Source organism: Boleophthalmus pectinirostris, unplaced genomic scaffold, assembly GCF_026225935.1.
Source record: "Boleophthalmus pectinirostris isolate CB_2022bp ecotype Guang Dong unplaced genomic scaffold, ASM2622593v1 HiC_scaffold_21, whole genome shotgun sequence".
Taxonomy (NCBI): Eukaryota; Metazoa; Chordata; class Actinopteri; order Gobiiformes; family Gobiidae; genus Boleophthalmus; species Boleophthalmus pectinirostris.
In genome coordinates this window covers 26256431-26270082 of record NW_026571175.1, presented here as the reverse complement: position 1 = coordinate 26270082, position 13652 = coordinate 26256431, and the positions used below count along the sequence as shown (strand labels likewise).

The 13652-nt window shown below is 36.8% G+C and overlaps 1 protein-coding gene across 1 annotated transcript in view; it reads left to right on the top strand.

Moving 5' to 3' along the window:
- Positions 1-13652, top strand: part of nudcd1 (NudC domain containing 1) — a 66939-nt gene that overhangs the window by 35354 nt on the left and 17933 nt on the right. The window contains exons 7-8 of the mRNA XM_020934417.2: positions 9712-9856; positions 10340-10465. Of these exons, the coding sequence (XP_020790076.1) occupies positions 9712-9856; positions 10340-10465 (271 nt within the window). The remainder of the gene's footprint in view (positions 1-9711; positions 9857-10339; positions 10466-13652) is intronic.

Below are 13652 nucleotides of genomic sequence, written 5' to 3'. Positions count from 1 at the left end.
TTGTCTCCTAACACTCAATTAAATTAGCATTTTTCACTTTTTAATACAGTGTTTTATATTCACGCCATATTTTATCAAAACACTTTTATGGAATACAAACTGGCTTTTCTTTCCCAGCAGAGCAGCATTGTTAAGAAAAATACAACTTTAAATGCAAGACTGTGCTCCAAGGAGGTTTCACCATCCAAACAAACCACAGTGTGAAAACGTTTAAACAAAACAGGTTTAATGACATGAATCAAATTAAATGAAAGCTCACCAGTTAATTAGGAAACTTAAAGGTGCACTGTGCAACTTTTTCTGGTTTAACTAGTTCATTTGAAATGGTTTGAAGTGGAACAAAGTTATTCCTCGCGATTAAAAGACCAAAACCTCATTGAACAATTATTCCTTTTTTGACGTATGAATTTATAGCATCCTAATTATTCTCTGCGATGAGTTTATAAGTGTTTTTCATATGTTATACTGTGACAATTAAGCTGAAAACCACTAGCCTGCTAACAGCGCATTTCCTGATTATAGGACAATAAAATCAGATCCAGTCAGCACACTTATTTTGACCTCACAAGCTGCATACAACATTTGGATGCAGGTCCTTATAAATAAATAAAGTATATAAATAGTATATAAATAGGTAATATAACACTCATATTACCTACTGTATCTCTCCAAAATTAATGCAACCAAAGAGGAAAATAGAAGAGAAGAAAGTAAAGGAAAATTATATGACAACTGCCCAAGCTGCTTTTATGCTGCTTGTATGTTTTGCTAATGAATGAAACTACTTTTTGGACAGTTATGTTATCCAGGGTGTAAATTGTGTGAGGTGGTCTTTGTCTGTCTCTGAAATGGCAATCTCAAAGACCCAGAGATCTCTATTGAAGAGCCTGCCCCATTCATTAAAGCCTCAAGTACTTTTTCAATGATGTGACCAAAACTAAACAAAACAGAAGAAGACCGTGCAAGAGGTTAGCTAAGGGGATAACTAAGGAGGGGGTCCGCCGCCTATTCCGCCTCCTATCCCTTCATTACGACATATCTTTATTTAGACGTGCCGGTTTGCCGACACTTTTTAGTATCGCTGTTCCAACACGTCATATACCATATAGTGCTCTCTGAAGATTGCCTACATCTTTTTGAAAATGCATAATGATTGATGATGATTGATGATTTCCCACAGCTATCAGTAAGGACATTTTCCCACTGTCTGATATCCTCTGTGGCCGCTGTATTCTCTTAGGACACGTGGGAGCGCAAAGTTTAATAGGCTATCACATTAATATTATTCATGTTGGAAAAGCGGAATGTTTGAAAAATAGTAAAACACAGCTACTCTGACAATGAAAAAAAAACCTCCGACAATTAGACGTCAATGTCTAAATTGCGGCATGTCAGAATAGCATGTCAGCATGTAACCAGGAGGAGGTAGCTATGGACATTTGAGATGTTGCTGGCTTTTTACACCATATAGGGCTGCAAATGTGGCAAGAGGAAATTCTAGAGGAAATACTTAGATCGAATTGTCCATTTCATCACCAATCTCGGCCTCTCCAGTCCTTTAGAAATAAATAGCTTTTTCTGGTTTATTTCAAGTTATTGTTTAGGTGTCTAAATGGAATCTAAATGTAATGTTGGTGATATCAGTGCAGCCTAATCCAAATTTTACAATACTGTCAAATATTAGAGCGAAGGGTCCGCCCATCTGCTCATCTCTGTTATTGCTGTTATTGCAGATTATTGTCTAGATAGAATGTTCCACAGTATGGCATTACACTGTTCAATAGTCCTTAAAGGGATAGTTCAGATTTTTTGACATAAATCTGTATGGCATCCCCGTCATCAGTGTTGTGCATTCACACCGACTTACCCCCCGAAAGCGTCCGGTGAGCCGAGATACTGGCCCGTTTTGGTGCTGAGGAAAGTAGTTCGGCAAGTTGTGTGGGGACTGTATACTAAAGCGTTTTTCTTCTCAAAGCAATATTTGTTCAAAAGAGTGATACATTTGCATCACAAAACCATCGTCGCCAAAAAAGTCAGATCTCATAATCGCTTGGCGCTATTTCCTCTCTCCGTACGTACCACTGCGCGCGGCCACCAGGTGACAGCTGCGCACGGATCCATCACTTTCTTCAGTTGTTTGGCAGTGTTTACATGCGCAGACCGCCGCCACACGAGAGAGCTAACGAGAGAGCTAGAGCCAGAAGTATATGAGCTTGGTTCACTTTGTTTACTGCTCGGAATGTTAGCGACAACATGTCTGATTATGACACCGACAATAAAGACTTTGCCTTTACCACAAACCCAAGGGGAGATCTTTGTGAACCCGAATATACTGATGCCGAATTTCACCAGATGGAGTTAGAACGGGCAGAGAAAGAGAAAAGACAGAGAAGTGGTACAAGTTGAAGCTGGAGCCGTGAGAGACCGAGTGAGCGATAATCACCATCACGTCATTTATAAACTCGTATACAGCGAACATAGAGCCTCCACTGTGACTGAAGCATGGACGACTAATAGAAACATAGAATCATTCACACGTCCACGTAGCTGCTGCCAATAGTGTACGTGACATTTACAATTGTAATAACAGTCGATTTATAAAGTTACGTTTTGTAGAAGCTTCACTGGTGATATGACACTGAGTGATTTACTGCACACAGAGTTACAGCTGATTCTTGAACCTGTTCTCTTGTAAACATAGCAGCACTTCTTCGTTCTTACCTGGTTTGGTTTCCACATTGAAGCCAAAGGCAAGAAGCCAAAGTTTCCTCAGCGCAAAGTCCGTGACAGGAAAACAGTGAAATGTGCATGGAGATTCAGCCAGATTTTTGTTATTACAGCCTGGATAATCAAGAGTTCGCACCATTTTTTAGATATATTCATATGTATCTTATACAAGCTCATATACTTATGGCTCTAGCTCTCTCGTTAGCTCTCTCGCGTGGCGGCGGTCTGCGCATGTAAACACTGCCGAACAACTGAAGAAAGTGATGGATCCGTGCGCGGCTGTCACCTGGCGGCCGCGCGCAGTGGTACGTACGGAGAGAGGAAATAGCGCCAAGCGATTATGAGATCTGACTTTTTGGCGACGATGGTTTTGTGATGCAAATGTATCACTCTTTTGAACACATATTGCTTTGAGAAGAAAAACGCTTTAGTATACAGTCCCCACACAACTTGCCGAACTACTTTCCTCAGCACCAAAACGGGCCAGTATCTCGGCTCATCGGACGCTTTCGGGGGTAAGTCGGTGTGAATGCACAACACTGATGACGGGGATGCCATACAGATTTATGTCAAAAAATCCAAACTATCCCTTTAAATTAAGACATCCTTTGGACTTTTATTTAGTTATTTATTTTGAACATGCATAAAACTGTTATCAAGTCAAACAATGAAGACAATAATCTGATACTGGGGACCTAGCATAGTTTCCTAAGTCATATTTGAATGTTTTCGGAAAACAAAAAAAACCCACATTTTTTAGCAAGCACGTTGGTATTTTTTATTGATGTTGTATAGAGATGATTAAGGCAGACAGTGATTTTAGACTCTAACAAGCGTTCTGATAGGTTGAGGACATAGGCAATAAGGCAGGGTGATGCAGCAGTGATAGGAGAGTAAAGCTAGGCAGACATCACAATTTGGCCAAAAAAAAAAAAAAAGACTTAGGCAATTATGCTGTATGTAAGATTTGTATTTTAAATTCTGCACACAAGACCTGCTTCCCCAGATACAAGACATGCTCAAATCAGATATTGCTTTTGCTGATGACTGTATCGCTGATTTACTCTTAATTATAAAATCATGCACAATTTATCAGTGATATAATTTGATGTTTTGGTTCTCAAGAAACAAATTAGCTTCACATGAGTCTCTTTGGGCTGCCAGTTCTAAAGCTGAAATGGAGGGCGTTTAATTATGGAGGTTCCTAAATTTGCGTATCATTCATTCATGTGTTTTTCAAAATAAAACCAAAAATAATAAAATGAAAAAACAAAAATTTTCTCCATTATTTGTCTCCAAAACCAAAATGTAAAAACTGATAATGATGTATTTTCGTTTTAGTGTTGAATAATGAAAAAAAGTTGATTTTCCATGAGTAAACCGCAAAACAGTAAGAGCACAGGCCTCATACTTAAAGGTGCACTGTGTAACTTTTCTGGAGGGGGTCTGCAAGCTGTTTGTCTCCATGGAGATGTTAATACTTTGTTTTAAAATTGTCCGAATTATGGTATTAAACTAATCTGCCTTGCATTTATTCAGCTAAAGGTGTTATTTATTGCTCAAAAATATCTTAAAAAAACATCCATTCTTACAACATCTGTTTCTAATGCCAATGAGAAATCCTTTTAGTTTGACCATATTTTTCCATTTCAAAGCTCTCTCAGACTAACAGCTGAGCACCATCTCTACACTGTGGGCCCCAAATGAATTAAGAAGCCTGTCTTTTGTGTGCGCTTCATATCTTTTCATCAGAGTCCAAATAAAGCAGTGTTATGACATCTACGAGGATAATAAAATATGAGGCGCTCTGGTCTGCAGCTGGAGGTGACGAAAGCGCTTCAATGTATTTCATGGTCTTAATCAACGAAAGAGATATTTTTAGGCGAGGTGCTTTTTTAATATTTTAGTCCCATTGAAAGGCTTTCATGGATTTTAGCTGCTTTATCAGGACTTGAATAGATAGTGGTCAGTGTGTAATCAGAAATAGTCAATTGCAAAGATAGATTCATATTTTTATATTCATTGTTTAAACGGCTCATATTACTCTAGTTTCTGATCTATGTTATAATGTTGTTTCCTCATCAAAAACGTACTTAGAGTTGTGTTTTGTTTCATTCACACTTTTAACACACAAACCTGCATATTTAGGTTGAGTTCTTCTCTCAGACAGAAACACTCCATGTGTACAGGAAGTGCTCCACTGTGTTTTTAAACTCCATACACCTTCACTAGAATCATTTGGATAATTTCACACCTGGAATTTTCAATTTCTACTGAACTAAAGGTAAGAGAAACTTGAAATCTACTGTTTCATGACACCACAAGGTGAAACAGAGCATTTTGAGTTTTGGAGATGTAGACAGAGTTAGGGCTGCTCGATTATGCAAAAAATCATGATTATTTTGGTCAATATTGAAATCATGATTATTAAAACGATTATTTTTTAGTTACACGATGCATTTATTCAGCATTTTTCTCTTAAAAGAACACTTTATTATTGATCATTTACGCAAAACTTTCAAATTGAAATTAAATATAGGCTACAAATATGCATATTAGAGCAGTTTTGTGATGTATAAAATATAAAATCAATATAATATAGTTTGAACATGAAATAAGGCATAGAAAAGCATAAATAAACTATATATCCAGCTGTTCTACAATCTCTATATAAAAAAAATAAATAAATATACTTATTTATATAAAAAATATCCCAAAATAAACTTTATTAACTCGATTATATGAGTTTGGAGATTGTTTGACACACAAATCAAAATCACAAACAAAATTCAGTTAATTGCACAGCCTTAGACAGAGTAATAATAACGTGTTCCTCAAACTTGTGTGAATGAAACTTCAGGCATGTTGTAATGAGGTAACAACATTCTGACCTGGCTAAAAGCTCACAAGAGTAAATTTTGTGTAATATAGGACCTAAATTATCAGTCTACTACTTCGTCTTTTATGTGTATTGTGTATTAGAGACAGCCTTCAAACACACAGATACAACATGCCCTTTTTTATCCCAGGAAGCTGTATGTACATTTGATTCAACCATAAACATGTATTGTGAAATCTTTAATGACTAATGTGAAGGTCTGTTTAGAGACCTTGGATCTCTTATCATACCAGATTGCACATGTTGTTTAGTTGAGACAGTAATTGAAATTGCCTGTCAAATCTAATATTGAGCTTTAGCCCAATTGTATGGAAGAAAATAATGAACACAAGCAATCAAATCTCATTCAGATATTCTACTAATGCATGAAGGATTTCTCTGCATTCCCTGTACATGTCTGGTCATATTGTTCATTAGGATCATTTGCGCGAGCTGAGAAAGGAGACAGACCCCTGGAATGGCTAGATCAGATGCACTGTAGAAAAGTATTCGTATGTGTTGATTCCGTGATGGAACAGGCTGTACGGTAATTTTATTCATGTGAAATAAAAGGAAAAATAGATTAGAATATAAGAACTATTTCTATCTATTTCTATGTTGAACACTGTGGTAGTTTGTCTTGAAGAGGGAGATTTTTTTGGCGTTTTGATTTATGTGATCAAATGGTTGCATAAGCTTCCTTTTGATCAATGAACTCGCAGACCACAGTGTTCTCACAAAGCAAGTTATATTTGGTTCTGGCTATTTGATTTATTTATTTTTTCTCACTCATAGATAGGGCTGGGAATCACAGGGTCCTCCACAATTCTCACGATACTCGATGCAATATTATCACGATATGGTGATACATGTGATAATCGATATATTGCACATGATACTCTGTGATCTATTGTTGTTTTTTAGGAACCAAATACATTTTAGCAATAGGGATGAGTATAATTCAGAAGTTGCTGATACGACACATACCTCGATACGTCGGCCACGATACGATACATATTACAATACATATCTCGATACATTACACTTTTGATTCAATACGATATATTTCAAATCTATTCAATGCGGTTCAATCAATGATACTAAAAGTCTTTGTTAAACCACTTCTTGTGTGAAGTTAATATGAAACACACAGATTTTAATCATCAAAGCAGTAAAAATGTCAAATGCGTCACATAAACGAGTTTAGTTCCTCTGAACAAGCACCAAAACTGTAGCTCTGTAACAAAATAATTTAGTAAAATATACCAAAAGATCCTCTTGGCAATATATTGATACAGCAGTCCACGATATCAATACTGCATCATCACATTAAACAATACAATATATCACTATTTCAATATTTTTGCACACCCCTTTTTAGCAAATTTTTTATTTTTACTTCTTACCATTTCTTGTGCAAAGTTGATATGAAATGCATCTATTTTAATAAAAAAAAAAACACACACAGAATATGTTAGATGTATTGCATAAACAAGTTTCTTTACACTAAATAAGCAACAAAACTATAGAGCAGTCACAAAAAAAAGCTAAAAGAGACTAAAATATACTCTTGCTGATATATCGATACAGCAGCCCATGATAAATATACTGTATCACCAAATTTAGTATCATGATATACGGATATTTTTGCACACCCCAACTCAAATAGCATTAAATTTCATTATTATACATTAAAAATATAAATTCAAGAGGCTATAAGTGTAAAGATAAAAGGATAGTTTTGTGTTTGAAGATGATTTAATATTGTCTACCAAACTACAGCCTGTGCAGTGAGCTGTCTGTGACCATTTCTATTGTGAATTCGATTTGGCCGTGAACCCTGTTGCTATAGACACAAACTGGCTGGAAGAGAAACATCCACAGTGATTTCTTGTTTTATTTTGCCTTTATCTGGTGCCTCTGAGTGAGTGAGTTTGGACCATCTTTGTTCTGTCTCCTCTGACCTCTCCCTCTCATCTTCTCTCATTCTCCGCTCCCCTGAGGCTGATTGGATGTTTATGCCGATTGTGTCTTTATCAAACCATTTTCGCTAAAGTTTCCAGACTCGGGCCTAAAAGAGATTTTCAGAAAATGTTCCTTTTTTGTTTCTAAAGAGCTGAGTCTTTCCTTTAAAGTGACATATATCAGTAGGTTTTCAATATAATAACTAGAAATCGACAGATATGGGTTTGTTTCATGGCCGATATCGATTGCTTAGAATCCAGAGAACTCAATCGCCAATATTTTTGACTCATATGTGGGCGCAATTTTGATTATTTTGCCCAAATTCAAACCCACCCACAGCCACAAACCTATAAGAGAGTTGTAGTCATTTTTTGTGTAGTTTTTGTGTAGCTTTATGTGTATTCTTTAGAAAACAGGTCAGCCAAAACTAAATTTTGGCCTTTGTTGCTTGAGATTTAAAGCGGATACCTGATATGGTGAAAAAAGCAAATATATTAGTTTATGTTTAATAATAACTTCACAAATATTAACCTTTTAGTCTAAGTAGAGAAGGCTTTCATTGCTCTCAAACTGATAATGGCTTATGGATGGGAGCCAAAACGTTTACATTGCAAAAACAGATTTCCAGACCTCTTCTACATTGAACCACTCCTGTATCCTGTAGTCTAACCAAAACAAACTGATCAACAGGTTAAATTGTCTTATGAACCTAGCTCAAGATCCGGAGATTGGTCATTAGGTGCTATACAGGGATTATAAGTGTACTTTAAAGTAATCTTAACTACAGCCACCTCATATCACAACCAGTAGATTTCCTTTTAACACTGTAACGAGCTTGAACCAGTTTTTGAGCCCAAGGTCTTCTGTGTTTTGCTAAGCTGATTATTGTGTGATGTGGTACAGTGAAGTAGACCGAATAATGCAGCAATGATTAATAAGCTTAATAATAGACTCATAAAACATTTACAGCTCTTGTTTCTTACCACCTGAACCTTTTTAGTACAAAAATGCTATTGAATAAATACATCTAAAATGACATTTATTCTACTATAACCATGAGCAAAGTTGTGAAACAAACAAAAAAAAAACCTTCTCATGAAGAATCAGGATGTGATGATCAGTGCTGTGTGTGTTCCATGGTAACACAATGCACACATAAAACATTGTCTGAAAAAGAAAGAAGTACAAAATGGATTTTAATCACACATTTTCAGGAGCCTGTGATCAATACGAACATTCATGGTTTTGTTTAGGTGTTTGATTTTCAACAAAAATGGGCAGAGTGACAACTTAGGTAGTTTGTGACCATAATTGTATGTGTGAGAAACTTTTAATAGCACAAATTAGCTCACCTGTTGTAGTTCCAGCTAAATCAGTTCTTTGATGCCAGATTGTGTTAAAATAAAGATCAGATTAAAGTCTAACTTGAGTAACAAAGCTTCAGATTGAGTAGTACCTTCACTTAGAGTCACACCCTCAGATAATGTTGATTAGCCTGATTCATCAGCCGGTTTCATTTCATGGAAACCGTCTGACCTCGCAGCATTAGGGTTCGTTTGTTCGACGGCAGGAGGGTACTTTTTTATTTAACCAATCACTGCTATTTGGTGACGTATGTATTGCGCAAAATCCTGTAGAAAGAAGGGCAATAATGTCTTTCCTCTTAAAATAAAATAAAATTCACCGAACATTCTCTTTGTTATCAGCTTTAAATCTTCAGTCATGGGAATTGTTGCCAACACAGAATGTATGGCTTCATCTACATCCATCTTGCCAGCTTTGTTTACTGTTGTGCTGTACCACAAAAAGGACCCAGACAGGTGCTTGAGTTTGACGTCATGGCTTCACAGCTCTTCGCTGATTGGCCGTTGCGCGGTCTGCAACTTCCAGGGTTCTTGCAAATCGTCTACTGTATTCCAAAGACCTAGTCGCTGGAGAGAAATGAAATTGAGCAGGGGCACCTGGTGATGTCAGCCTGGGTAAATGTTTATTAACATCAGCTGCAAAGTGTCAATTAGAAGTTCTAAAATTTGGGTACAGCTCCTTTAAGTCCTTCTTCCCTATGCTTGAAATGCATTGTATTTATATCGATGTCAACATTTGCTCGGATGCTCAGCTCTTTGTTGTTTTTGTGTGTGCAGTTTGGAGGTGACACTGCAGAAGCGCAGTGAGGGGGCACTGTGGCCTGAGCTGGTGATGGGCGATCGAAGAGGAGAGTTAGTGATGAGTGACGAGCAGACGGCCCAGATCCACGAAAGACTCAAACACCTCACCTCAGAGGATCTGGTGAGGAGAGGAATTTAAATACATTTACTCTCTGAATATATTATCATATCATTTACTATAGAGACAGTAATTATATAATTTTTCTAAAAACAGATGAATGAACATATCTCTTTATACAGCTCCTTTCAATACATGGTTACAAAGGTCCTCATCCAACCCCCGCATTACCTGGAATCTTTTACAATTCAGTGGTTGTGTTTCACAGAAAGACAATTCAATTTGAGTTGTTTGTTTTCCCAGCAGCCCTCCTTTTGTGAAGTCTGTAGATTTACATTTCATTACGCCCTGTTTCCTCTGGGCCCTCTCTCCATCTCTCCTTTGTCACAATGGTCTCTTAGCTCCTTCACCTGCTCAGGGTATTTTTAGCCTGCCCCTCTTCATTAAATCCAGGTCCCACTTTAGACACGCAGAATCAGAGTGCTTTTACATGTTAATTAATGCAAATGAATTCCTGAGTTTGGCCTCTCTTTGTTGCCGTACCAGATCGCGACCTCAGACCTGGACAAACCGCCAGTTAACTCACAGGAGCTGGAAGACTGCGATGGCTTCCCTGATGACAGCTCCTCTCTGGTTTATTTTGATGGAGAGACGATGAAGCCTACTCTGGTGGTGAGTCAGACCTCTTCTCTTCTCCCATTGGACCTGGTATTTACTATTCAGGTTCAACAAGTGAGATGTATGCTAATGGGGCAGGATGAGATGAGACACGAGGTAGGGTCCATGAGAACGAATGAGATTTTGAAATAATTTATAATAACTGGATCCGTTCACAATTTTGGTGACATCATTTTTAATTGGTTTATTTTCCCTAAGCTATATGATGTCGTGAATGTGTTTTATGTGTTGATATAGTTATAAAAATAGCAAAATCAAGTCATTTTCTTGATGTTTTAAATGGCCTAAATGCATTAAACACTCTTTAAGCTTTAAACATCAGTTCTGCAGTGTAAATCTCTACATGCATCACTACTGATTATTACAATGTACTCAATACTCAATATCCATTACCCTTAATTTTTGATTATTAAAATTATAAGACTAAAACTGGACCAGCTCCTCTGTTCTCGCAAGATTGTTTTTCCCAAATGTGCTCAGGCATGGCAATTTGATTTCATCACATTCATGGACTGTATAAAGAAGTGGGCTCAGGGAGTGTGACGTCACCCACAGCGTTCGGCTCCAGTCAAATGAAGCTCATGATGCTAGCAGTTACAGGAGCAAATTTAGAGCCAGGTTCATATTAGGAATAGGATTTTTTAATAAAAAAAATAGTGAAATAAAAACACCAGGATCATGTAGAGCGGGTTAATACGAACAATATTCCAATGTCAATGGGAGCCAGGGTCAGAAGGAGCCAGAAGCGCCCGCATGCTAACTTTCTATTTGTAATGCGGTGGCTAGTGCGTGAGCTATGTCCGTTTATATTTATAGTCTATTCTAAGCACTTGGGTAACTTAAATGTGCTGTACTTGATTTGCACTGTCTTAAAAATGTTAAAAAAAACAAAACAAAAAAACTTAACTCACTTTCCTGACACATTCCTATCATACAAATTATTCACCACAACAGCCTTATTTGACCAATTGTCAGAGGCCAGAGCTGAGTTTTATCATTATGACAGTGCTAAGAAATAGCATGTGAACTCACTTCCAGGTTTGTGAATAATACATTTTATAATGAGATATGTATAAGTACACGGCGGCTTCATTTTTTTCCCCAAGAACTGCTTTTACAATATATCTATGCAGAGGCAAAGCTAAAATGTCCCATTTTATTGCATGAGAAAATCCTTTAAAATTGCTTCTGCAAGACCTAAGATTTTATGACAGGTTTCTGAGTAACTGCAGTAGTACTGAGACTGCATTTAAATATATACTTCTGTTTATAATTTCCCAAAGAATCCTGGTTTCTTCACCCCAAAAATCAAGAGAAAGGGGGATTTGTTAAAATTAAGACTTGTTTGTATCAGTGCTACATATATTTATATAAGGGACAACATGTTGTGAGTAAGGCCTGCAGCTTGTGCACATGTTCACACATAGATAAAACTCTCTGTAGCTCCTCCTGTGTCCTGTGTGCTTTATGGCCCCTTGTACAAACGTATTCATAAAGATAACAGGCTCCTGCACATTCAGACTGCCACAGCTTACAACTCACTACGTAATTTCATTCATAAATAATCAGAACAGGATTCAATCTGGAATTTCTAAAGAACATAGGACAATATTTTACTTACACATGATGGTTATACAGCGGGTTGTGTTAACAAATGTTGTAGTGTTCATATCTCAGAACCAAAATCTATGTCAAAGATGGGGAAAATGGAGCTAAAAAGATTTGAAAACATTAAAAAGAACAAAGTAAACTGGTGAACATGATGAAAATGTATATCTTGATATTTTGGGGGAGTTGTCTAAATGACTATATTCAGATAATATTATGGTCGTCTAGAAATGTGTGAAAACATGCCTGAATATGTCGATAAGTACTGTACAATTAATAGTGAATGAATTCTAATACTTGCCTCAAAAGTTTAGAAAGAAGACTTCATATCCTTGTTTAAAAGATAGCACTGTGCATGTATGTTGTTTTTATGTTTAGCCTTTATTTTCCAGCCTTTTTAAACAACTTTAATGCTTTTATTCAACAATTTTATAATTTAGTATCTACAATATAATTGTGTTTCATATTCAGCAGAAGAATCTCTCTATAGAATGCAAGGAAAATATTGTCTTGCTTTGCCTAGAATGTTCCACTGTGTACAAGACATTAAACTGCTTTATTGACATGTACTAAATCTTACGTATTTTATTATTATAGTATTATATAGTATATACCATTATAGTACAGTATAGTATATTGTTATTAGTGTGAATGGGGATGCCTCACCACAGATCCATATCTTGACCTATGGGCTCTATTCACAATTACATCACAAACCAGGAAGACATTTGGAAACATGAGATGACAACTTTCGGTGTAGTTACTGACACTGGACTCGCTGACTGACTGTGATAAAACTCACTGCAGTAATTGTCATCAGCGGTAAAATGAAGACTGCATACATATATCCAATGAGGTTAATTTGGTTTTGCGATAATTAATGTTATTAGGTTCTTTCTTCAAGGTGTCAGAGAGTCATGTGACCACTCTGAGGAAGACCACTAATGAGCAGTCGAAACTGTCAGGTATGAAAACAAACTCTTGGTCTGAAAAAAGAACCTAGTAACATGCATACGTATGTGCTGTTTGGAATCATCTTGAATTTGGCGCCCTCAGCTCTTCTAATCGCATGTACCCAGTGCGCTCTGAGTTGTGCATCAGTGGAAATGATGAAAACTGAGGTATGGTTTTAATTGTTGATTAGCCGAACATAACAGAACGCTACAATGACATTTAGATGAACAAAACTGGGCCATTGTCTAATTTTTCCTAGATTTTGTTAGACTTACTACCATGAACAGACAGAACAACGTCTCCCTGGTTTGTGACATAAGCGTGAATAGAGCCTATTGATGTCATCAGCTTGTCTCCATGAAGACTGATAGGTTAAATACTTTACTATGAAACATTCTAGGCAAAATTATAACATTTCAATGGCAACAAAGGAAGGATCAGAATGGTTTTCATATTGCTATAACAGTAGACCCTAACTCCTGTAAATGTATTTGCTGCCATACTTTGAACAGTCTGCCTTTTCTTATTTCCTGTTACAAAATGTCTGATATACATAGAAATACCAGACTTTTGAAAGCCTGTGCGTGCGAATGTAGTCTTTCACAAATGCAATCCCAGG